This window comes from Barbatula barbatula (genome assembly GCF_947034865.1).
Source record: "Barbatula barbatula genome assembly, chromosome: 15".
In the NCBI taxonomy this organism is placed as follows: domain Eukaryota; kingdom Metazoa; phylum Chordata; class Actinopteri; order Cypriniformes; family Nemacheilidae; genus Barbatula; species Barbatula barbatula.
In genome coordinates, this window is record NC_136778.1 from 5,361,218 (window position 1) to 5,388,028 (window position 26,811).

General features: G+C 41.1%; 1 protein-coding gene across 2 annotated transcripts in view; it reads right to left on the bottom strand.

Moving 5' to 3' along the window:
• The window catches only part of ncoa1 (nuclear receptor coactivator 1), a 29,935-nt gene extending 3,797 nt beyond the window's left edge, over window positions 1–26,138 (bottom strand). Inside the window, exons 1-19 of one of the 2 annotated variants that reach the window (XM_079475268.1) lie at window positions 25,999–26,138; window positions 16,660–16,765; window positions 14,919–15,085; window positions 6,884–6,990; window positions 6,470–6,647; window positions 6,154–6,333; window positions 5,860–5,958; window positions 4,633–4,773; window positions 4,386–4,533; window positions 3,216–4,182; window positions 2,805–2,970; window positions 2,539–2,724; window positions 2,338–2,464; window positions 2,087–2,255; window positions 1,649–1,954; window positions 1,323–1,427; window positions 667–1,060; window positions 406–580; window positions 21–207 (exon numbers count right to left, since the gene is read on the bottom strand). In XM_079475268.1, the coding sequence (XP_079331394.1) occupies window positions 21–207; window positions 406–580; window positions 667–1,060; window positions 1,323–1,427; window positions 1,649–1,954; window positions 2,087–2,255; window positions 2,338–2,464; window positions 2,539–2,724; window positions 2,805–2,970; window positions 3,216–4,182; window positions 4,386–4,533; window positions 4,633–4,773; window positions 5,860–5,958; window positions 6,154–6,333; window positions 6,470–6,647; window positions 6,884–6,990; window positions 14,919–15,085; window positions 16,660–16,757 (3,900 nt within the window). In that variant the 5' untranslated portion in view covers window positions 16,758–16,765; window positions 25,999–26,138. Of the gene's footprint in view, window positions 1–20; window positions 208–405; window positions 581–666; window positions 1,061–1,322; window positions 1,428–1,648; window positions 1,955–2,086; window positions 2,256–2,337; window positions 2,465–2,538; window positions 2,725–2,804; window positions 2,971–3,215; window positions 4,183–4,385; window positions 4,534–4,632; window positions 4,774–5,859; window positions 5,959–6,153; window positions 6,334–6,469; window positions 6,648–6,883; window positions 6,991–14,918; window positions 15,101–16,659; window positions 16,766–25,998 lie in introns of both variants that reach the window. The other variant, XM_079475267.1, reaches the window with a different exon arrangement.
• Window positions 26,139–26,811: the final 673 nt, after the last annotated feature.

Sequence of the window (26,811 nt, forward strand, 5' to 3'; positions counted from 1 at the left end):
TAATACAGAGACCATATTACCTGATCATTACACATTGCAGTGACGTTGCCAAGGTTGTTGTTGCCCATGCTGACAGACGGTCCAATAGGTGGTAGAGAGCTCACCGCTCCTGATCCTCCAGCCATTGACACGGTGATACTCATGTTGTTATACACGCCTTGCTGCCCAAAGCTTTGAGAGGTAGGCTGACCTGCCTGGTTATATATACTGACACACAAAATGGACAGATCAAAGGATGTTTGACACATTCACAACTGGAGATTGAAACAAACTGGTTTAAATGCAAATGAATGCACACACAAACAAAAGCAAGAATCATATTTGGTGACATAACCGAATTTCCTCCAACTCATTTGTGCTTCGTTACACTTAATATAACATCAAACCCTTTTGAATATCAACTACCTGTTGTTGCCCATTGTCCCTTGTTGCCAGTTCTTCATATCGGGTGACTGATAACCGGGTGGAGGCTGCGCTGACTGCAGCACAGGACTCTGGGATGTGGAGTTCTGGGGTGAAAGTAGGGGGCTGGTTGGACTGAGCTCAGGAGCATAGGATGGATCTCCTTGCTGGATCATGCCTGCGAGAGAAAAGATTACGAGTTAAGATCGAGCAAGCAAAGTTGTTATGATTTTGTAAGTGGCCAGATAATCATGTGAGACATACCAGGACCCCTGAACTGCTGGAAAAGCCCCTGCTGAACAGGAGTGTTCACAGGGCTTCCGAACTGCCCTTGAATGCCTCCCATAATGCCTTGGTTTCCCATGCCTCCTCTGGTGGACAGCTTGGAGTCCAGAGGACCCCCTAAGGGGTTAAAGTGGCTCGGGGAGGTAGGGGTGTTTCCAGGCACTGCGTTGTAGCCTGGAGGATAGCTGAACTGCTGCTGCGGTTGAGTCTGCTGCTGCGAGGGACCTTTGGGAACCCGCTGCGCTCCTAGAAGTCCAGCATTCATGCCCTGCCTCATCAGCATGACTTTCTGCTGCAAAAGCTGCCGCTGGCGGTGCTGAAAGCTGTAGAGCTCTCGCTGCCGCTGGGCCATCATCTGAGCATTAAGTGGAGGCTGACGGAGATATGAGTAACAGTTGATACAAATTATAAAATGGTATCTAAAGTCTTAAGACATTTGTTAATGTTTTTTGTGTAATCAACAATAGTTTTATCTTATTATATATATCTATTGATGATATTTTTATAATTTTTTTTTATTAAAATTTAATATTTTATTTAATAATGATCTATTTTACAAAATTAAGTAAATCAAACAAGTCAAAGACACTCTAATAAATGCATTTATGATCAGTCTCTGTGAATGCAACACTAACCTGAGAGGGCATCTGAGGCTGCTGCTGCTGCATGCCCTGACGCATCCCCATGGCAATGTGCCCCCCCTGTGGGAACTGGCCCATGGTGGCAAGTCTGTTCTGGAGCTGATGGAAAAAAGAGATACAGGCAATAGATCACCTCTTAACAACACAACTAAACCCTCGTCCGCTGACAAAAAACTAGGTTAGTTCCACAGCATGTTATTACAAAGAGCGAATTAAAAGCGTTCGCCTGATCGGTTACACAAAGCGACAAAATCCCAGAGGAGGATTTAGAGGTTGTGAGATCACATTTATTATTATGCAGTGAAGTGAATGCTATCTACCTGCTGTGGACCTTGCAAACGTTGCTGGAGCTGCAGTCTCAGCTGGTTGGGAGGCAGTCGCAGCTGGTTGGGCGCACCAGGAGTTCGGTTCATGCCGGGCCGTGCTGTCATGCCCACGTTGCCTGGGAACGGCATTCGTGGGGCCCCGAAGCTCATGACTCCTTGTGTCGTGCCCATCTCGGCAGGAAACTGGGAGGGTGAGGAGGGGAACTGGGAGGGGTAGCTGGGGAGCTTGGGATCCACGGGTACAGGGTTTGCGAGCTGAGGCAGAGTAAAGGCCTGGGTGACTGGTTCGAGGCATCCGCTCTATAGATGAGGGAGTGAAGCAGTCAGCCTTTGGTTTTCTAGTTGGCTCTCTATGACACCCCACTTGTGTTGCATGTGTTATGCTCAACTTCAAGGCTCGAATTGCATTTGATCTGTGCATGTAACACTTACTTGAACAAGCTTGTCGATGCCCAGCGCTCGATCCAACTCGGCCAGCTCGCTCTCATCGGTGCGGCTCAAGAAAGAGACCAGCTGCTCCAGCAGTGCCTTCTCATCATTACGGCCCTCAGGGGTGGTGGGAGGACACAGCATTTCCTCCAGCGGACATGGAACACACTGTCTACTCAGAGTAGACAAAAAGGATTTGCATTTAATTAACCTTTAACAATGACAATTGACAAACAACATTCACAAACACCCACTCTTGAGGAGATGACAGAGGGCCTTGCGTCTGGTTGCCCATGCTGCTATCGAAGGCCATGGGGTCAACCAGGGACAAGGGTTGGAACTGCTGAGAATCAGGAAGCTCCAGCTTGGCCAATCCTAAATCTACAGACAAATTGACACATGTTAACTCCTGTTTGCTCTCTCGTTTATGTTTTCAAAGGCTGACATGCATTCACCTGTGTTGGTACTGAAAGAGTTGAGGCTGGTTGGAAAGGGACTGCTGCTCTCCTTGGATGGCTGAAATGGGTCTGTCTGCCCAAGATCTGTAACATGGACCTGACTCTGTGGCTGGTTTGGTGTGGAGGGGTCACAGAACTCAAAAGATGTCTGACTTGTGAGATTGAGGCCATCTGGAAAAGTTGCTATTGAGAATTAGAAATGATTGATTTTACTGTTCAGTGGTTTATAAAAAAATTTGTTCTTGCAGTACGATGGAGCTCACCTTGGTTGGATGTTGCCACCGACTCTCTCTTCATGCTCAGTCCGATGGAAAGTTTGTCTTCGTCAAGCTGGATAAGTGCTGCCTCCTCCGTGGATTTACCTCCTGCCGAGCTTCTCAGAGAGGGTAACAGCTGGTTCAAAGTATCCAAATCGGTACTGGGAAACTGCTACTCGTGTAAACACACAAAGTGGTGGAGTGGAAATGAGAGCAAAGGTCAATGACATCAAAAGGCACAGCGGAGCATGCAAGACAAAGTTCAAGCATGATTGTCTCAAATCAGCACAGGGGTTTGACAGTTTAAGAACAAAGGAATAGAGCGAACACATGTGATGGGTGTGAAAAGGAGTTCCTAAAAATAGCCCCCAAAAAATACAGTACAAACAGTGAATTAATAAGGGCAGAGGTAAATACCTGGCTTTGCCTGTCGCTGGATTTTGGTGAGCATGTTGTGGGAGTCGCTGCGTTGGTTGAGCCAGCTGCACAGGGCACGTTATCTCTGCTCTGTTTCTTCTCCGACTTCACCTTGACCGTCTGAAGGCTGAGCGCAGATGGAGGTGGCAGGTCCTCCAGATCATTTTCATCTGTATTCAACAAGAAACGAAGCAGCTGGTGGTCCTGCGGCTCTTTCCCGGCTCCCACCCTCGCAGCCAAGGCTGAGTTGGGACTTGTGGGAGGTTCCTTCTTGATCTCTGTCTCCTTGGCCACATCTGCGGGGCTGCTGTCTTGGAGCAGGCGATGCAGGATCTTGTGTCGCTCAGTCAGGCTGCTGTGAGAGGCCGGGCACTGAGCCGCAGGACGGGGCTGGGAGTCATGTTCGTCTGTGCTGAGGTTGGCGTCCAAGAGCTGGTTAGGTTTGGGGTTGCCCACCGCAGCACTCTTAGGCTCGTCAGCTTCTGGTGGTTTGGCAGGGGGCTGACGTGCTGGAGAGCTACTGGGGGTTGAAGTCTGTCTAGAGGGGAGAGGAGAGGGCAGAGAGAAACTGGAAAAGTCGGACTGCTGCCTGGTCAGACTACCAGCAGGTGAGTGGACGCCGGGTGCTGTGGGTGAAAAAGGGTGGCCGGGTACGTGGGGGCTGCTGGCCAGGCCCGGACTTCCCCGTGGAGGTCGAGGTGACATGAATGAGGTAGGGGTGGCAGTGAGAGGGCTGCCTAGTGGAGACGGGCTGCTGACCTGCTGAGAGGGCCCGACACGGCTGGGTGTCAGGTAACCCGGCGGAGTGGGCGTTGGGGGTCCACGAGTGGCACAGGTGCCGTTGCTGTTGTTGAGATGGAGGCTGAGGTCACTGGAGGATTGCAGGGCAGGTGAACGGGAGGGAGGGGCAGCAGGAGATGGAAGGCTGGGAGTAGTGTTTTCCTGAGAGCTAGAAGTGTTGTGTTCCCTAAAAAAACATAAACTATCAGAAACCAAATCTCTGAGAATCAATGCTGTCTGCTGATTTCAGTTTGATGGATATATTTTAAACAAATCTAGTTTTGTTCAACCGTAGGGAATGAATGCCTGGCTTATAAAAAAAATCTGAAAAATTCTGAGCTTTCATAGTTCAAATTCATAGTCTCAGATGATTCCAGTCTGTTGAGGTACCTGTCTATAGTGTGAATGCCCATGATGAAGGGCTGTACATCTGGGTTTGAGGGGCAGCAGAATTTGCAGCGCGTCTGCGCACTGAGGGGCGTCCCATCACTGAGTGTGAAATGGTACAGAGGGCTGACGGCCATGCCGTGAGTCATCACTGTCGGGACAAAAATGTTTATATGAAATATCTTCACAATAATAATCAAAATAAACTAAAACATAGGAATGATAGCAACTAAGAAGGCAAGGTGCTCACCCTCATGAAGCAGCTTCTTGGCATGGGAGGGTTCGTTGCCCTGAGGCTGGAAGAATCCGTAGATGCACTTCCTCACCAGGTCCTCCCAGCCTGGTCGCCCTGTGGCCCTCAGAGCACTTGTCTCAATAGAGATGATTTTCCCTACACACCCCAAGGGGAAACACCATTAGGTTTTTATCAACAGCACTTACAAGAAGAGGAAGCTTTTCAAAGTCCAGATCTGACAACAATAGTTCAACATTTCCTTGTACAAGAATAGAAAAGGTTTCATTTCATTCGGCATGTTTGTTATTGTGCTCCAGCTGTTCTTCTGTTCTTGGCTGATAAGAGCCGACACCCTGCGTGATCGGTGCTACACCAAAGCTGCATAATCTCTCAGTACTAGTTGGTATTCAGTGAAACCTTCATAAAAAAACTTGGTGAAACATGTAAATTCTGTCATCAGTTTCAGCAAATGTTGGAATAGGTTTTGTAATAATGTGTAATACATTCTATGAAGATATTTTATGCCAAAAATCATGCTCCATTATAAATATTTTGTAAATGTTCTTACGTAAATATATAAAACTTTTTTGTGAGTGGATGCAGCAAAAATGGCCGGTAACACGGCTACAAACTTCACTCCCTGATGCCCGCTCTTTGGGAATTACACACTCAAGTTTGGTATCTATGTAAAGCTTAGAATTTCTGCTTTCGGGTTCATCTCCTCTTCACAACGTCATTACAGCTGAAAGCCAATAGAGAGCATTAATTTATTTCTCTTCATTAGTAATATGCACTGCAAAGGACTTCATTTGGACAATTTTAAAAGCGATTTCTCAAAATTTTGATTTCTTTGCACCCTCAGATTCCAGATTTTTCAATTGTCTCTCGACCAAATATTGTCCTATCGTAACAAACCATACATAAATGGAAAGATTATTTATTCAGCTTGATGACATTTTGGTTTCTGATTTAGTAGGTGTAGTTAGTTAAGAAAAAACTGAACAAAGTTCAGATTTACAACTAAACAAGCATTAACAGAAAACTCTATTGCGGGAAATATTTCATTAGCTAAAAGTTTATGGAAATTTTAAAGGGCGATAAAGCTAGATTGAAACAAAACACAAGGTGTTTCGTAGGCATTAAATCTGCTCGGCTCTTTAAAACGTCTGTCCAGAGCAACAGGTCTTAACAGCTGAGACTGGAACGTGTGTGTGTGTGTGTGTGTACATCATGAAAATCTACCTGTAGGGTCCTGCTTTGTGATGAAGGTCTCTGGACTAACAGGGATCTGAGGTGGACGGGGCATTCGACATGCTATACATATCAAGCAGCTCTGTAGGTCTGTGGACAACAGACACCATAATGTGGTTTTGGACAAGTTCCCATATACTACACATTTATCATTCGGTTTAGAGTGTACCTACTAACATGCCTTAATAACTCTTAACATCCAATCAGCATGTATATTTTGTTCATTTAACATTTAAACAAAGTTAAATATTTATGTGGCTATAAAGTGAGTGTGTGTGGTCTCACCCTCGCCCTCCTCCTGTACTGTTTTGAGCTGTGAAACCGTGAAGCACTGCATGAGCTCGTATTGCTGTCGGGCCTCCTGGTTCTCTGTGTCCACCTCATCCGGAGGCCTTTTCAGCAACCTGCAGTTAAACGTGTGGCTGTTCCTCCGACCTTGCTCCTGAGGCCACGGCACGCCGTTTACTAAAAACACACACGTACATACACAAGGTAAGACCACCGGGTGTGCAACAGAGCATTTCAAACCAGTCACTTAGGAAATGTGGAACAGCTTTTATCTGTCTGCTTTCCCAGTGACCTTCCTCAAGGAAAGACTCACCAAGGCTCTTGGGCAGCAGGTTACGCACAAACTCGTTGTGATCTCCCACGTGAAGGATGCTATAGACACTGGAGGTCATCAGCTCTTCCTGGGTGTAGCCTAGATAACTGGTGACGTTCTCAGACACAAACACAACGCGACCCTCGCGGTTCACCACGAAAAAGAAGCCATCCAGGGCCTTGAGGAACAGACAGGAAACAGCAGCGTGGAGTACAAGACAGAAGCCAAAAGATGATAATACATGAAGCATACAGCAAAGAGGGGATGATTTGAGTAAAAGCGCCTGAGGGCCGCAGTTCCTGTTTACTGGAAGTGGATCAGTCTCAGATATGCTCAGAATACAAATACAGTTCTACAGAAACACTATGAAGTCATACCACATCAATTCAGTGTTTTTCTAAAGAAAAAACACACCTCCAAAAGGAGGGGCCCGAGGGCCTCCTTCTCCACCATGCCCTGACTGCTCGACGATATGTCACTCTTCTGCACCTCATCATCTGGAGACATTAGAGCTGCTTTCTCTGTGAACACATTAAAGACATCACTTTGAAATCCCAATGGACTGTCAGAATATCCACATTTCAGAAATCGCTACAAGCGAAATACAATAGTTTATAGATGGATGTAGCTATAAACAAACAAAACTTCCGGCGGATCTCTAAAAAGACTCTATGACTGTTGAGTAGTTTTAATTCAATTTAATACTATTAATATACAATCAAATTTAAATAAAAAATGTATATAACTTAAATATAAAATAAATTGTTATGTTACAACCGAACACAGACCGTAAGTTAACTGGTCACCTATATTTAATATCAAGAATTTTACAGATCACTTGAACTATGACAACATTTCTGTTAACTGAAAGAAATATATTGACCTAAATATCATTAGAAAAACGTAAACATAAACGAAGGTGTTACTGTACTACATTTACACCATACAGGCACTACATTTATTTACTGAAAATCACATAACGGAATGTGGTAAAAAAATATAAAAAGCTTGTTATCAAGCATTTAAAGGTATTCAAAATATTAAGTTAAAGGGGTGGTGCCACAGTTTCATGCATTCTGACTTCATTTCAATGTTTAACATGCTGTTGGACTTATGACATAGTTTTTCTGTGCTCGATACACTTCCCCCAGCGTTCGTACAGGTTTCGGAAAGCTTTTTTCAAACATGAAATTCCCTTACTTAACAACTTTCTTTGTCCCTTATTGGACATTCTTTCGGAAAAGCACGCCCACGCATCAACCAGCGAGATTAAAGAGCATGTCTACGAGTCAACCACAGAGAGCGGGAGGAGGAGCGTGTCCACATATCAACCAGCTACAGCAAGAGAGAGTTAGCACTGTGTTCGCGAAATTCAGCCGTTTTTTTACCACTGCATTTCGGTGAAGAATGTTATATAAACGGTGGATATAAACTGGATTTGCAGAAGGATTCAAACTGATATAGGGCCCAATGATTTCCGCGATGCAGAAAACACGGACGGAATCGCGGAATACAGACATAAAATGAAATTTACTGTATAACACGGATTGTCACAGAATTTGGCAAATTTGGATTAAATCATTTTCAAAACCCATTAAATACCTGTTCTTTGCCATGGTTTCATTAACTGACAAATAAAATGACAGAGATACATATTCCCTGTTTGTATGAGGCGCCGTATAGCCGATGTGTGATGACGTTACGTTAGTAAGGCGCGGATTACGCCATATTTATAAACATTTATTCAAAGTTGAGAAGATCATGTCGAAGAGACCATCTGAGACTGTGTAGTCTGAAAATGTGGGTTGTGGTTGATGAAACGACTGACATTCGAGATTGCAGCGTTTTAAACATTTAAAACTGAATTAAAGCGGAAAAAACGGAATTTGGGAAAATATTTCAAGGAATTTGGGAAAAAATAAAACGGATTTCATAGGGCCCTACTGACAGATGGTGCGGTCCCAAGTCCCAATGATGCCGGTCATGAACCGCACGCGGTAAATTAAACATATGAGTCATACGCATCGGCATGTAAATGCATAAGGTACACCACAAAAACGTATATTGAATCAACGGTTATGCAGGGATAATGCGATGATGTATTGTGTGCTCATGCTGTATAAAAAGATGAGTGGTTTTCTTAACAATATTGTGATTCGATCAGTATCAACACCATAATACACAGACCATGAATCTGAGCCTGGATTATGTGTACTTGTTTGTAGCCATATGAAACAAACACCTCATCTCGCTATTGTCCTTCTTCCTCTCCTGGACTGGGTGGATGAAAGCTACGCAGCGCAGGCCTCTCCAAGACTAATGCGAGTAAAGTGGTACTTTTGGATGGAAGCCAAGCGCAATAAGTGCACCGAGTGCTCTCAAGAAGCACAAGTCGCCATTCGGTCACTCCTGTTGGCAGTTCGACTCAAAGACCTAACATAACGTATCAATGATTATTCTGCAGGCAAACTACTTAACCTTCCTTCTCCTCTTGAGATCAAAGCTTCTGAAGGGCCGCATGAGAACAACTGCTCAGTCCGACCGCTGGAAAGAAGAGCGGACGACTCTGTTTGTTTTGGGTTGGATTCTAAGTGAAGACTTCTTGAAGCAAAGGCAAATTTTTTATCAGAGCTTGAGCACTATGCATGCACCGTATTTACATACATAATAGCAGCGTAGTGGAGAAACATTTGCAGGATGCCATAAATCCGTTCCGTTGCATTCTTAACTTTGTGGCGCGAGTTTAAAATGAGGTCAGTGTAATGGGAGGGGACAGGAGATGCTGGACGTTACGGAGAGTTACCAGAAACACATTCTATGCTAGTGGACAAACACAGACGTGAATGCTTAGCGAATGCATTCCAGGCGGGCTGTCCTGTCATGCTTCATTTGTCCTTGCGTTACTGTGGTGGAGGCAAACCTCATTGCTCAAGACAGCAAAAGGGTTACCTTTGAATGCACACTGCTCATCTAGATTTGTTCAAACTGTTGAACTGTAGTTGACCTTAAGGGTAAACAGATTGGGGAAGATCTTCTGTGGTGCATATAATATATTTTGATTAATGTCTTTGTGGTTTTATGTCCATACAATGGAAGTCAATGCGGTCCAAAATATCTTCTTTTGTGCTCTGCATTAGAAAGTCATACAGGTTTGGAACGACTTTTTTCTCTGGGATGAAAACTCCCCTTAAAGTTCAAGTGCATCTTATGGTGAGGTTGCGAAATGCAACCTCCGGCTCACATCACCCCTCCCCCTCTCTTTCGAAGCACTACGTTGGCTGACACAGGACTAAGATGTCGTCACGTTTTCGCTTCTTTGCCGCAAGAGATAATGTATTTATGAAACGCGCTCAGTAGAGCAGTTTGTCCGTTTGGGGCTACTGTAGAAACAACATGGTGAATTCCATTCAAGGGTGTATGTAGATAGAAATAGCTCATTCTAAGGTAATAAAAACATAACGCTTCATTATGTAAGGCCTTCATACACCTCTAAAGACATAGTTATGTATATTATATTTGCATTTCTGTCAATAAATCCTCCAAAAAATTACACACGGCACATTTAAGCTGTACAATATCCCGTACTCCATTACTTTTTCATGAGACTAGGTCAACGGGTTCTAGGGGGTCATCAGAGATCACATTTTCCCACCCACAATCCTCATTTAAAACTCAATGGTGAGCTCTAATGGACAGCCCTTATGTCTCTTAGACTGTCTCCCTGACAAGCAATAACACTGTTGAGACGACTGTTCTGACACCACTCCCACCTTAAACAAAGCCAGTTGCCATGACAGCAGCGTTACCCTGGCATTGATGCAGGAGGCGATACCGGATACGATAACATAAGGGCTTCAATCGGAGCGATATAAGTGCTTTATGCGTTTGGCGTGTGACACACACTCATCCCCAGACAGCTGGCCTACACACACAGATTTGCCACAACACTCTCCCACTCCTCTTCTCCTCCTGGGAAAATACATGAGACGATAACATATTTTTCATGGTTGTAATGAAAAGAGCAAATTAAATCTCTGGTCTCACCTTCAGAGACTTGGGGGCTCTTTCGGAAAAGCAAGTCACCACATAGCAACTATCTGAAAAACCTTAGCAACCACATCCCTCATAGCAACAGACTGACCTACAACTCCCTATCTTTAGGCTTTGCACCACTCAGATTCTTTATAAAATTTAAGTAATAAAGAGTCTGTATTCATTCTGTCCTCTTTTATATATAAGGGATGCACAGATATGTAAATTTGGGCAGATAACAATAACGGATCATTCTTTAACATTGAAAGCCGATAACCGATATGTCGGCCGATACACAGTATCTAAATATGAATATAAATTCACTACAACTGAAACAAAACATTCACTGCAAAAAACAAGGTAACCATTAGTTCTCTTCCCCCCCCTGAAAATCACGTACCAAGCCTAATTTACACTGTTAACCATTCTTAAACCTTCAAACTTTTCCGATATATTTTTTATTTATTAAACAAATTATAGATGTTCTTCCAGAGCAACCCAGAAAATTGTTCTCAATAGCCACAAGTCGAACAGGTCTCAAGACAGAAAGCATTCAGATGGCAGTGTGATTCAAACAACATGCTTTTGTTCCTATAAGGTAGGCTACACATTCATAAAAAGTAAATACTGTATCTACATACTGTACCTACATCAACAATGTTTTGCTGATAGCGGTAAGTGAATGATCACGACAGAAAGACAGTACTATACTGGATTTTAACTGTAAGCAGCGTGCAACTGAAGAAGTTTAACCAGAGGAAATTATTTATGATTTTTTAACATTAAAATGACCATTTCGTTTATGGTGCATCCCTAAATCCCTTGTATAATCATTAAAGTGAACAAATCTTTATCAATTATACAAAGTCCTCAAGCTTAATACACCAAACTATTTCACGGAGGCATTCTGACCAAACAGCTAATGGCTGTCGGTTTTCCTGACCTTTGTCATCAAAGGTGCTCTAAATTCATATCTTAGGTTTCAAACTGAATCGGATTAAATGTTTTCAAGTGCATTTGCGGAGGGACTGGAATGTTAATGAAGTGCACTGCTTTATGAGAGCACGGCTGAAATGTGAAAAATGTCTTTGATGTATCCTTCATTAAAGTGAAGGCGACATTTCCTCTTGTGTCCTCATTCAATCAACTAACAGACACATAGATAGCGGTCAACTTTGACAATACGCCTTACTTTCTTCTGCGAAACACAAAATAAGAGGTTTAAAACACGTTGGTCCCCATTCACTTCTAATGTATGGACACAAAACCAATGCAAGTATATGGGGACCGCCAGTTTACTGTTACCAACATTCTTCAAAATATTTTCTTTTGTGTATTGCAGATGAAAGAAAGCCATACAAGACGATGACGAAATGATGACAGCATTTTCATTTTGAGGTGAACTATCCCTTGAAGCAAACAATGCTTTGCACTGTATTAACTCATAAATCCATGTATCGTTGACCTAAATTGTCCCTACATAATATGCAAAGATAAAAGGAAGTATTTTAACATCTGCAATCTAATCTAAAATATTCCTGATGATTGTAATCATTGGTAGAGTCATAAGTGACTCGTCAGGTCACAGTCCAGGTAAACACATTTGAAAAATTTGATGCCGGTGCACATCTGTCACGTTCGACTCAACACTAGAGGACGGGTGGCGAGCTCCTTTTCTCTTTCGCGCAGGGAGAGAAGGGAAGTTGAGGCCTACGAGAGGCCCTCTCTTGCACAAGGTCAGGGGGCAGGGCGGCCCAGCCATTGGCTGCTCTCTCGCACGCCCCTGCGGCCCCCCTTTCCCTCAGGCCTAGAGCTCGGAACGAAAACACGAGGGTCTGCGCCCTGGGTGACAAACCTCAGAACGAAAACAAGCGAAAGAGTGAGATGACCCTAAATATTGACACATGACAGAAACATTTGTTTGTCAAACTAACCCACAGCAGCTTTTAAACAATATTCTATTCGCATGTATACAAATTCACTTGTAGTGCACCATATTAGAGGTTATGATAAAAAAACATTTCATAATTGCACGTGTACATTTTGTAAAAATATATTTGTGTAAAAAATGATCTAAAAATGTATTTAATGCATGTATTGTGGCAATTCAAGTCTAGTGTTTGATCAACAGAAACAAACCTCAGGAATGACAAAGTCACCCGGCAACAATGTGAAAGAGAAAATTGTGAAAAGAAATCTGGCTTATTTCATCGTATATTCATTTTTTAACTGAACATTAAATGTATGTAAAAACATCAGCATTGCTTCATCCTGTCCTCAATACAATTGAACCTATTTCCCAGAGACAAACCTGCTAATAATAATCACTTATTCCCCCCACAGCGCATGTAGTTGTGCCAGATATAGCGCAGAGGTTCCAGCGACTATCTTTCAAGTGCCATTTTAAAGGATTATGGAGTATACATTACATATCAGAGACAGCTTTAAATGTGTGCGCTAGCCAGTGCTTGCCCACCTAATACACATAGCCCACAGCTATCTGTAACAGACAAACACATTTTTAGGTCTTTGGATAAACCTTCTCTTGTGGTTTGTTTTTGCGAAGTTTCAAGTGATATTGACTCTTCCAGGGGCTCATTAATTTACCATGCCAACAAAACTATTTTTCAGGGCTGTAAATCATGAGCTGACATGTTTACCAGTGCCAAAATGACGAATGACCCAGGACATGTTCTGAATGACTTCCAAGTGTGCGATAACAGGAGATCTGAAGTTGGATGACATGCTTTGTTTCCTGTTCAATTCATTTGCAAGTTTCCCAAATTCGCTTATTGCAAGGTGGAAAACGAATAATTAATGGGACTGTGATTTTATATCTCCATTGATTCAATATGAGATTCTATGTTGAAATAAGTACATCCCTAAAGCAAATGTAAATATTAGCAAGGTTTGCTTACACCAGTTAAATTAATACTACATAGGTGTTGCTTTAAGGTCAACCATAAATAACTTCCAAACAAATAAAACTATCAATGATAAGGAAGGAGCCTGGCTCAAAAGGACTTTACTCAACTTCTCACCGCTTGTTCTTGGAAAATATTTAACCATCCAGCAGACTGCCATTAAATAGACCAGAGAACTTCAGTCAACTAAACCTGTATCAAAGAACTAAACCTGTTTTGGTAAATCGGTTAAAAACAACAGGTTTATGTATGCATTGGATTCAATTTATTGTCATTACACACATACAAGTACAGTGCAACGAAATGCATCTTAAGAACTTGGCATAAACAGTATTTTTATATTGCTTAGAAAGTGAGGATGTATATTCATGTGAAATCAGTTAAACTAGAAACTAAAAATAAAACATGCACATTTTTTATGAATGCATTATGTATGGTATTGACATACCGGTAGTGATTTTTACATTGTGACTCCGCCTGTGAAAACCCAACTAAAGTCATTTTTTGTGATTTTATGTTTTTTTTATATAACATCATCCTACATAATGTAAAGACTATTCTGTAAATACTTACTGAGTAAAGTTAAATCACAGAGAAATTAATACTAGACATCAAGCTTTGATGCTCATGATCTCATAATAAGGTTTTGTAATTTTAGCCTGTTTTTCACAGAAATGGTCCCTTTTTTGAAACACCAATCATCATATATTGCCAAAATCCTTTAATGGGCTGCAAACTGCAAATCGCCCTTTAAATATCATATTAAATAATAAACTATCATTTATTGCCTCTAGGCTCACAACACATGACTGCCCACACATCCAAAATAACTGGCTTAAATGAACGGCTCATCCAAAAAAGAACATTGCGTCATCAGTTACGCACCATTGTGTGTTTCCATGTTCTTTATACACCACCACTTTCTTTTTATGACAAAAGGAATCAACCTATTTCTTTATTATCTGCTTGCCACATTTGTATAAATTATACAGCACCTTGTCACAGCGTGCCTTAAACATAATGTGTTCTTATCATTTTATGGCTTTTCCCAAGAGCACTGACCAGTTACTTATTAAAACCAACCAAAGAGGTGAGCAAATAATCACATCCTTTGGGCCCCCCAAAATTATCTCAGTAAAAGCCTTGCGCCACCAATTTAGAAGCTCTTAAAAACTAGTGACGACAGACCATCCAGTGACCATGCAGTTCTCACCAGTGTGATTTACAACCACACTGAAACCTTTTATGTGTGTTTCACATTTCATTTTCACTCTTGTTACCCTGATTTATCCTGAATGAAAACAAGAGTAAGCCAATGACCTCAGAGACGTGAACGAACCGACCAACTAAACCATGGACATCAACAAGCAAACCATGTGCTAAATACAGCGAACTCTTGCAGACACTTCAACTCCAGCACATATGTGGTGTCGATTTCCTGGTTGTTATTAAATGAAAGAAAAAACTAGTGTGCATTTATCACGGGGGTTTACCTTGCTCACGCCGTTTGATTTGCTGGATCTGATCCACGGTGCTTTTTAAGATGCGGCATTTGTCCGGCTTCACGTTCAGGCTGGCAATGTCGCTCATGTTGGCCGACAGAAGCTCAGCCAGTTCGTCAATGTAGCGGCATTCCAGCTCACGCCGTCGCTTTTCCACACTGCCACACAAGTATCTGGTTATTGCAAAGTACAGTGAAGGATAATCTGTTTGCATTCATTTTAAACACTGTGCTTACGTACATGAAAAAACATTTATTTAGTTGGATGTATATAACAATCAACTCTCTTTATTCTATAAAAAGAAGAAAAAAAGCTAGGTTGCAGCTAGTCTTGATGTTATGATGTTTTCAAGACAAAGCCTTGAGATGGTAAAGTTTGGCACAGAGGCTGAGTGTGCATTCTGCAAGGATTCAAGGTGTGAATAATTCATGATGCTCAGAGCGTGCGGTGATCACAAACAGCCCCTGTTACAAACAGAACCCCATCTTCAGCAGCCTCCGCGTTTCGCCACCTGATAGAGGGAGACGAAGGAATGCTGGGTGCGAGCAGTCTATAGGTGCACACAAGGACACGATGTGGGTGGCCTGTAAGCAGCCATTTAAACACAGATGTATCATTGTATAGCTAATAAGGGCCGGGCACAGTCCTTGCGTTGCCGTATACACTAGCGGGCATTTCTCTTATGTTACACATGGGTTATCAAGCTGAGAGAAGGCGCGGCACAAGAGAAAGGCTAAAAACAAGAGAGATCAGGGGGGCTGGTAAAATAATGCAAGATATCAATGGAATGTGAAGGCCTCAGATCAGGGCTCATTTATCATTGGGTTGAAAACAAAAGATTTGAGACGTCGAGGTGAAAAAGTGCCGTAATCGAAGGCGTGGAGCGTGGAAAAACGAGAAAGAAAGCAATTCAAAAGATTTGAGAAAAATGCAAAGATTCTAAAGCGGCCCAGTAAGAGCGTTTCATCAGGCAATGTTTATCCTTGAGCATTCCCCGCGCTATTGGCTAACATATACAGAGTGCGGGGGTGCCGCAGGCTTGCGTGCTGCACATATGTGACCAAACGCTGCCGCACACACATGTGTTTGAACTGAGAAAAGCGCTTATGTATTTGAAATTGTGTCGCTCCCTGGTGAGTGAGTGAGTGAGTGTACATGTTACCGTGTGTGCGTGGGGAGAAGAGAGAGGAAAAGTAGGTCAGCAATTTGCCGAGGCTGTGCACATGCGCACTGTGTGCACGGGTCATTGCGCTGCGTGGGGTTGCTGTAGAAACAGGCGTTTACATCAGCCCCGCCAAGGCCCTATGGAAGAGTATCACTCACTCACCCAGACAGACCAGTTCTGCTTCAGCCAACCCTTACACAGCCACAAAGAAACCTTCGAAAATACCTTGCTGGGCTGCTCTATTACACGGAGACTGCAAAACTGCACAACAGCTCGCCCTGAAGTCAATGCTAAGGTGTCAATCGCTTGGGCCGTATGTCTATGCTAGTTGATGCAATGCTAATTGATATTCATCGAGATGTTTTCTTTTAGTAGGCACTTTTACAATACATATACGTAAGCATATACAAATATTCTGTCACCGTTTAAAAATAAAACTTTATATTTCTAAGTTACATATTTACCACTTCAAACACACAAACCTGTTATAATTGAAAATGTATCCTATTCATGGCTAAAATAATTGAGCACTTGGACAGTAACTTGAAACGTGAATTATTACGTCACCTTGGACCGGAGGTGTCACATGGAGAGACCTTCCTCTTCCGTGGCTCTTGGGTGTGGGGGTCAAGGGCATTGTCCCCTGCAGCACTCATTTTGACCATACGCACACCTGCAAAACAGGGAAAGTCACGAGTCAGCCATTGGAGTCAAATGAGCCATTTCACTAAACCAAATTTAATCCATTGTGAGTATACCAATTAAAGTTAAGTAATTCAGCCAAGTGTAAACAATAGAACTGAGTCAGAAATCTTATGGAAACCGGCCAACGACAGACATTACCGTGTTGCATAAACCTGCTTTGATAATATCATCCGACAAAAAAACTCAGCTGCCGCTTCTGATTGAGAGGTTAAGGATAAAAGAACGGATTCGCTACAACCAGAAAAATTGTTTAAAAACAGGCCACATCTTACTGTAAACGACATGACATGCAACATATCTTCATGTGATGGAGTGTAACAGATAGATGGGTGCCTATCAGGCACGGTCTGAGGTGACAGCTCATTCCCGCTAGCATACACATAATCAATGGCTTCTTGCGGGGGAGCGTAAATCTGCCATAAAGGGGTTTGCTAATTGAAAGCCTGCTTTGATTTGTGATGACGTCCACCATTAGCTCAGATCTTGATCCTGCAGTGTACACCTAGAGGGGCAACATCTGAAATCCCCATCTGTGACAATAATGTGCGAGTAAAGGCTATACTTGTGACACTGGGAATTCATATTTTTCAAACACGCACAACCAAGGTCTTAAACAGGGTTTCACTTGTTCTCGATGCTTCTCGAGAACTTTACTGCCACAAAATGTCTTCAAAAGACACCAAAAATGCAAACATTGCTAATATGCTAATATTGTTAATATATTATATTTAATATTGAATAAATTGAAAAGATATCAATAATACTGCCAAAGTGAACCATTTAATATGGACACTTATTATAACTTTAGTTAAGCCATCTAGCAGTGAGATTGCAAACTGCAACCGACGACTACGGAGGCTGACACAGCGCTTAGATGCCGTCACGTTTTCATTCTTTACCAAAGGAGATAACGTGTTTACGAAATGTTCTCTGCAGAGCAGTTTGTCCATTAAGGCTACTGTAGAAACAACATGGCGAATTCCATGCAAGGGAATTGTAGTAGATATGGTGCATGTAGATAGAAATAGCTCATTCCAAAATAGTAAAAACATAACGCTTCATATATAGCATATGTAAATGCTTTAAAGCCATGAATTTAGTCAATTTTCACGTCCTGTTTACTTGAGCAAACGCACAATGTTCCCTATGAGCATCAGGTGTTCTCAGTTGGAGTATGTTACCATAGAAACAGGACTCGATGAAGCTCTGAATATGGGAATCCTAAAGCACACACACAGAATTTCATGATACTGATGCACACATACCGGTGAACAAAACCACTGTGACTATTCAGAAACATTACACCGTTCACTTACCCATGTGCAAAACCTTCATAAAATAAAAAAATAGTTCCTGTCAATGTAGGATAAAGAGCTAGTCTTCATTCTAGCTATGAAAGTGGTTTCACTGCAATATACAGGGTGGAAATATAAACTTGTTGAACTCACATAAATGGCACAAAAATTTAACTCTGTTCAGATTTAATGCCAGATCGTGATGTTCAATCGAATGCTTAATTTCAGTTCATCTATCCTCAGCTGAAAATAATTCAAATATGCAACATTTGAATATTCATGGCCACTGAAAGCAAACTGGGACGAAAGGCCTTGCTCAAAAACACAAAGGTTAAAGGTCAAGAATCATGAACTGGAGATTCGAACTTGCAAATGTCTGGTTTCAGCACTCCATATATTGGTTGCTTTAACATCACAATGATTGAACCACTAGAACTGAACATCTCAGACCAGCCCCAACTGAGAGAACATCTGCGACTGAATACACAAAACACTTCCTGTTAATTCCTTCAGGTGAAGAGGATCATTCGCCATATCTCATGTTCTATTTCTCCACTCGGGAAGGCCGTCACACAGACCACCGCTTGGTTCATGGGGCGTAGTCTGCTTTGATCTGCAGGCCCTGAACAGACTGCTATTGTGGGTCTGCTGAAAACCTCCAGTGGCCCCTAATCCCTGGCAGCTCCATTTTCAGCTAAATTACCTCAAACAAGCCTATTTAAATTGAAAAACTACAGAAATCAGGCTGGTTCTTACATTTAAAGCCATGATACTGCTATTTTAAGTTAGCCAGCAAAACATGACGAGATTTTCTTTTCCCACCAGCTTTGCTGATGACACATTCACGGAAGTCAATCACTGCTAAAAACATCTAATGAAAACTGTACTTACCTATACTTAAAGGATTAACATTAACATTAACACTGTCACCATCAAGCCCTCGGGAAAATGATTATGTTAATGAGGTTTCTTCAAAATAGCTTTTCAAATTCTCTTATTACCAAATTGTTTTTGAAATTCTTCAAAGAAGTTTAACTAAAGCACCATTGAGTTTGCTACCCTTTCTTCGAGGCCCCTGAGCCTTCACGTCAATCCTTCTGAGAATGTGAAACATGACCGTGCATGTGAAAGTGCAAAATAGTTAAAAAAAATAAGGCTGGATCTTTCGAAAAATTCCACTGGGGCATAATGACACCAGTTTGTGTGTGACCCTTACTGTAATTATCAACAGCTTGCTTCAATATGCGCAGTCAAAAAAGAACCCACAGGTAATGAAGATCCCTGCACTCAGACTTGACAATAACCAGCCACCCTGCTCGGGTTCCATGAGCCCTCCACATCGGCTAAACCAACGGCAAAACTTATACACAACACTTTCAGAGCCTCAGTCAAAGCTCTTATGAACGGTGTAGTCCAGCGATCACAGGTCGGAGATATTATGTATACCATCAACTCGAAATGTGTCCATGAATACCTCAATGGCCTTCTCTCTATAGGGTGCACTATTTGTAGTAAATATGCAATACGGAAATGCTATTTCGGTCTTATGTCATTGAAAAAATGAGCCTTTTTAAATGAGCCAGCTTAATGAAATGAGTGTTTCTAGTTTGCTGAACTAATGGAAAGTCTAGTCAAATTATAATTCGCAGAATACCCCATTAAAGAAATATCCGCTGCATGCAGGCAGGTGTCCTACATTTTCAAAGGACTGATTTCTATTAAAGAGTCTAAAGTATATACATTTTACTTTCGATGAAGAAGTCTCTTTTATTTTCTGCTACCCGCTGCAGCTCAAATTTCTTGCTAGATAAGAAACATTTGGCCGTGTCCAATCAGATTTGAGGTGCTGTGTTTATAACGTGCTTTAAAGGAACAGTTCACTTTCAAAACGAAAATTCTGTCATCATTTACTCATCCTGTTGTCATTTTAAACCTGTGTGTTTTTCTTTCTTCTGTAAAAGACAAAAGGAGATATTTTGAAAAATGTTGGTAACCAAAAAAACCAATAGGGATCAAATTTTTTCTTTTACCAACATTTTTCTAAATATCTTCTTTTGTGTGCTGCAGAAGAAAGTCATACAGGTTTGAAATGACAGGAGGGCGTGTAAATATTGACAGATTTTTAATTTGAAGGTGAACTATCCCTTTAACCACCAAGCGGTTTCCTTGACTGCCTTTTTTCTCAGTTTAGTCTCGTTTTAGCTTTCAATCAGTTTTTGGTTAGAGTATACGTGTAAGCTGTCGCTCATAGCTAATATCTACTGAAAAAGTATTTTAATGAATCTAAAATTAAATCTATTTAAAAGCACAGGAAAAAAAGACGCCACGTTGCATCCTTTTTTACTGCCAAGAGGCAAGAAACCCAACAAATGAGACATCATGTGACACTAATGTCTAAATAATTTCTTTTCATTTACATTAATCTTTCATCTCTGCACTGATAATCAAAAGAAGAGTCACGATTTCACAAATAGGGTACATAGCACAAAAATAATTTCACCTGGAGGTCTGTACAAGTACATCACTAAAATGAAAATAGGGATTGTATTCAGTTATCTTCAGATATTAATAATCAATGTAAAATAAAGAAAAACATCTTTTCTTTAAACTTGCTATCTTCCTCAACAGGTGGAACATGTATGTGCTTGTCGGAGTCTTGCTCTATATATCAAGTGTTATATTTTTCCCTGGCGCCAAACCGGTACCTGTGCGGGCTGGCTGCTGACCTTATTAGGGGAAGTCCTGAGTGGGCATGAACCCTTAAACCCATGAACGCGCCCTTGTGGTCATCCACTAACCATCATCATCAGGCCTTTCAAGAAATCTCTCAGCTACTTTTGATATAAACACACTGAGATCCACAAATACAGTATCTGTCTCTTTCTACTAACATACAAATGCTTAATATAAAGATCATAACAGAACGGTCACTTTGGCTAAACCTGGTGAACTCATTCCATATTAACATGCAACATTCTCCTCACATTTCCAAAAGCAGACAAACAAGCTATGGAGGCACTGAGAAGCCTACGATCTCCTCACATGCTCGGCACACACACACGTGCAAGCAGACACGCTCAACCTAAAGGTAAACAACCTGCTTAAGGGAGAAAATAGGTGGGAGGGATATTCCTTCTCACGCACCCGAGGCAGAGCTCAGCTGTCACCTATGAAGTTGGCCAACTCAGCCTGTCCAGTGAAAGAACGGTCCACGACAGTTGTGCTAACCCCTCTGTCAGCACGGGCTGCGGCCGCGTGTCCCGCCATTTCCCAGGATACGGGGCTCCTTCTCGCCGAGAGCTACGCTAATCACCTCGCGCGCAGACAGAGCAGCAACGCATGTCGCTGGGGGAGAGGGACCGACCACCGCGAGCTAAGGTAGAGGGGTATTGTTTACAAACTCTTATCAGCACTCAAACTAGGCAAACAAGACAAAATCGCTCTCATCAAATGAGCTAAGGGAGGGTGGAAGGACAACAAAGTGGAGAGGATCTCACACAAAAGGCCAGCATGGATGGAGGAGCGTGCAAGTTTTAAAACAGATGAATCCCACGCCTGACTGCACACAATCGCCACCCTCCACCCGTAAATGGTTTGCTCCATGAGAAGCCTTGGAGTCACTGTTGCCGTCTGCCTCCCCATAGCAATCCAGCACAGGATAGAAAATACAGCCCTGCTGAAAACGTGAAGTCAGTGTGATGCTGTAGCAGTCGTGACTCATTCTTTGACGGCGTGCCAGTAAATTGAATATTTACAAAGAATCGTGATTTTTCTTACTGCGGCAATATGACAAAATCCAAACAACATATCTGACCATACAAACCCTGTGATATGATAATATATTGATATCTGGGTTACAATAGGGTTATGTAATAGAAATTGTTGTTTATAGCTATGGTGAAATACGAGGAATGGGGATGAATCTTGTTACCAATTATGTATATTTCTCACCCTTGATTTAAATACTGTATATTCATACCGTGGCAGAGCAACCGAGTACTCAAGTTACCAAACTGATACCTCCCTCCCTAACATCCACACCCAAGAGTATTTTCACCATTCTTCTGCAAGCCCTCCTTGTTATTCAGGCTCTGCAAACGTCCCATAAACCTGCCCCCTTTTGATAAACCTGTGGAGTGTCAGATGATACAACAAGGAAAGGTCAATTTAGGCCGGTCCGAGCGGTTTCGAATTTGTACACACCCTTGAATCTACATGCATTTTCTGCTATCCGCTGCCAATGGCAAATGTGAGTGTCTGTGTTATACCAGTGTTGATGACTAATCGGACAGAACTCGTGGCTTAGTATCACGGTAATGGACGAGACTGGATACCTACAGCCGGTTTCATGGGGTGGACATATTGCTTGACGTATTAATTGTTTATGGCCTTTTTTCAGGCATTTAATTTAACAAAACAAAAAACTGTAACATAGCAAGGCAAGAGTAGACCTTCAAACAGTACAGATAAGCTATTATGCACTGTAAAAAAAACAATTTTACAGTTTTTTCACACATAATATCCAAAAATACTGTAATTTAATTAAATGTTTGTTTTTTTACAGATTTAAAAAATATGGTCAAAAAACGTCAAATTACAGAGAGACGGCAAATTTACAATTAAGAAATTTGGGGGAAAATCATGTAATTTTACAGGGGGAAAAAATATTTTACGAAATGGCCAAAAAAGGCACCTTTTGTTTCATGAAGACGAAAATCTTTCAGTTACAAGCCTGGAACTCAAATCACTACAACTTATATAACCTATAAGTAACAGTCAATGGTAAAACACACCATTCAGTGTAACTTTACAATTGCATTCACCTTTGCCGACCCCGGCATATTGGTCTCACAAAGGAACTGACGCTACCACACAAAAATAAGGTAAATGAAACATCATTTAAATACTTCTTAAAAAGTAAAATTTTTCATTCTGCATGTTCACAGTTAATTTGACTCTTATCTGTGTATAAATACACAAACGTTATTGGCAGACACTGTACTGTTGACATAAAAAAGATCACGGGTTCCATAACACGAAACACATGTCAAAGAAAAGCCCATAATTACGGAGAAAATTGGTGGAAGAGCTTAAGCATGCAGGAGCATTAAGACGAGATCTGACGTCCATGTTTCAGAATAAAGAAGAAAAGCAGGTGTCTGATCCCGTACAATCCCGCCTAAAATAAAACATAGGCGTGCTCACTGAACCATCAAAAAAAGGGAATAACTGGCTTTCTTCCAAACTGAATTGAGAAGCCATTAGTGCCTTTGACTAATTCATGCAAGTCAGTGATTGCCCTCATAGTAAGGATTGCTGGTTTCCAAGCAACTCCGTGATTAACATGAGCATTTTTCCATACATTAGATAATGGAGCAAATTACATTTTACGTGGGGTTTTGCTTTCAATTACTGTTCGTGCGATGGCCTGAACGATAACTGTGACATGAAATAAAATTTGACAGCGTTTACCTACAGTACAGTACTGTGCTAATGTACTGTTATTCACAAAATTGGAGGAAAAGGATGCATTTATGCATGTCTGATCAATGGGCACCACTGAATTAAGAATATCTGCCTGTTTGTAGAATTCAGTAATTTTTTTGTATATCTCTATTAACAGCTATTGAATGAGGCGTCGGTTTTTTAGGGCGTTCGAAAACTATTACTGTGCTAGATAAGTGGACAATTTCTAGCAGGCTCTATTTTTAGAAACAACAACAACTTTCTCTTTATTGTAAAGCAGCTGTCAAATGACGCTAAATTTAAGTGCAAATCTGCTTATAAAACACGTAAACACAGCTTAAATATTACTTAAAAACAACTTGTAATAATTCCGTTTAAAATTTTTGACAAAAACAGTCCTGAAAGTAAAACTAAAATGACATAATCCAAGATCATCTTCAATTGAGAATGAGAGTTTCAGAACAGACAAAAGCGACTAAGTAACAAACACACAAAAAGAAAATCAAACTAATAATCAAACATTCCAAGTTTAAGTGTGAAAATGTAGCGCAATATCAGGCTTTCCATTACCATGACAACAGTAAGGTCTGCTGAGATACCACAAATCCAGTATAAGCAAAAGCAGAAAAAGTACACATTTCGATTAAAAAATGTAAACACTCCTATATTTTAAGCATATTTTTATTTAACATTACATATTCTTAAAAAATTACTTAGAGATGCAAGTAAAATGTCCATTATAAAGATGAACCAGCTGCAGAAAAAACTAAGAAACCATTTCAAAATTATTTTCAGTTTTACTGAATTTACTATTTATAGGTGTATGTAGGTAAAATTAAAATGTTTGCTCCATTCTGTGAACTACTGACACTATTTCTCCCAAATTGCAAATCAGAATATTGCGTCTGTTTTTTACGAAAATCAAAAACGGAGCAAAAGGTCAAAATAACAGAAACGGTGCTTTGTATTTTTTCAGATCTCAAATACTGCAAAGAAAACAAGTTCATATTCACTTTAAGCAATACAACAGTAATATTTGTAGATGTATGTAGAAATAGTTCAAATATTATTTTTTATTCGATAACCTCGATTTCAGTATTAATATTATTCGGTTTTATGAGTTTTGTCATAATGTTGGATGACACTACTGAGGTTAGATTTTATTGACATTCAGTAGAACAGTGAGTGTTTATCACTTTCACATTAATAGGAACAAACAGCTTGTCACTGGAAACGCTACACTGTTTTCTGAGAAGCTACAGAGATTGTAGCTAATTTAGTAGCATCGCAACTTCTAGTTAATTACTCTTCAACACTGTAATATATATGTTAACACTTCCTTCCTTAAAACTAATGGTCAAACCATCCCTGTTCCGTTTTTCACCTCCGCAATGAGGTTACTAGCACCTTTACTGTAACCAGTGATAGGAATAAAGGCGTTATAAATAAACGGGTAATCAAAAGAATTACTGTTTCCCCATTACAACACCGTTCCCGTTACAGACACTAAAATGCACTGTTATTATAACTGAGCTTACTGAAGGTATTTCATTGGAGTAGGCTCTCTCCAAGCCAAAGGACCTGCAAAGTATTTTTCTCTGGTGTGTTTGTGTGAGACACATAACGGATGATGGTTTGCTTAGGTGGAATAAATTCCCATCTTTTGCCAACCAGAGGCAGAGTGGGGCGGGTGTTCACAAACAAGCACAGCAGCACACATCAACGGTAACGCCTAGGAGTCAGAGAGTGATGGCAAGAGCAACAGGTTCAAATGGAAATATAAAGACTACATTCCCTGGAAAAAAGAGGCTCCATGTTGGTGGCAAGTAATTCTTATCTAATGAAGCACCTTTCATCGTCACATGCCGCCACAAAATTAATAGCTTAAACCTTGTACATACATTTTCCTTTGAAAACAGAGTTTTCGTTTTTAAAATGCTCTTTGCCCTATCCACACTGAAACGTGCTTTAAACATATACATCCATGTACTGTGCATTAGATAAACGTATGGCGCTTCAATTTGTGTCATTTCTTTCAAGCATTTGTTTACTTGTTGCCTTATTATGTCACGGCAATGTGAAGCAAAGGCACAGAGACTTTTTGAAATGGATGGAACGAGGTGAAAATAATGAGATGATGGATAATATGAAATGCTGCGGGTAACACAAGACTATAAAGTTCCCAAAACGAAAGTGAAACTATCCTTGAGCTCCACTGTCAAACAATAACTGCGAGTAATTAAATAGTCCGTTGCCTAAAATACACTCTTAAATATGCACAAATTAACATTACTGCTATCATCCTGGAAAGCACTTCTTGTAAAACTGTTTACTTTTGTTAGATAATACGAAAAATAAGTAGTCAAATTATTTCAATTCAAGCTTCCGTGTTATGAGCAGTTTAACCGGGTGTAGAGAGAGCCTGAACGGGCTGACTTACTTGATCTAGGGCTCCAGAGGGATGCTCATTGAGAGGAGCACTATGGCTGTGGTCCACTGGGTTTATGAGAAGAGCGAGACCTCAAAGAGAGTGGGCTACGGCGCCACACCCTCTCTGTCATGCAGGCCCATCCCACCGGGGAAGGCAGCGTAAAGCGGACACCTGTTGTAGCCTGTGAATGAAGCAAAGTGTTTTGTTAGGATTTTCAGAAAAAAGTCAGCAATAAAAAATAAAATACAAATAAAAAGAGTAGAAAGTTTCTGGTTCTGTACGTCAACTTTATGTCCAGCTGTTAAGTGCAAGTTTCATCTTTCATAAAAGTCTACTTGCAATTTTGTGCAGAAGAACTGTGCACTGTCATTTTACGCACTATATCCATAAAACACACACACAAAAGTCAATATGTGAATTGTGAAAAATTTAAGTGAATATGAAAAATTGAAAAACACTGGAGTGGTCTAGACATTGACGCCATGCGCGAAATCATTTTCTGTATTGCCATAGCAACAAGGCACAACGCATTTAGTAATAAGCCACACAAAAAGAGCTTCCAGGGTTTGGTCACATATTGCTGCAAATCACCAATGACAGCCGTTGTGACTTTAACTCAGAGTTTGATGGTTTACAAAGTGAGTAAATACAGTATTCCCTGCCCATACAAAGGCAGAAAATGTCATGGCTTTCATTGTTATTGGAAGGCTACAGTAATGAGAGTAAATGTCATAAAAAAGCCTCAAAACTAGCAGGGTTAGTAAACGGGAAATGGTGGATTTGACAGTTCTGATGTTCGCAGGGAGATAACAATTTTAGTGC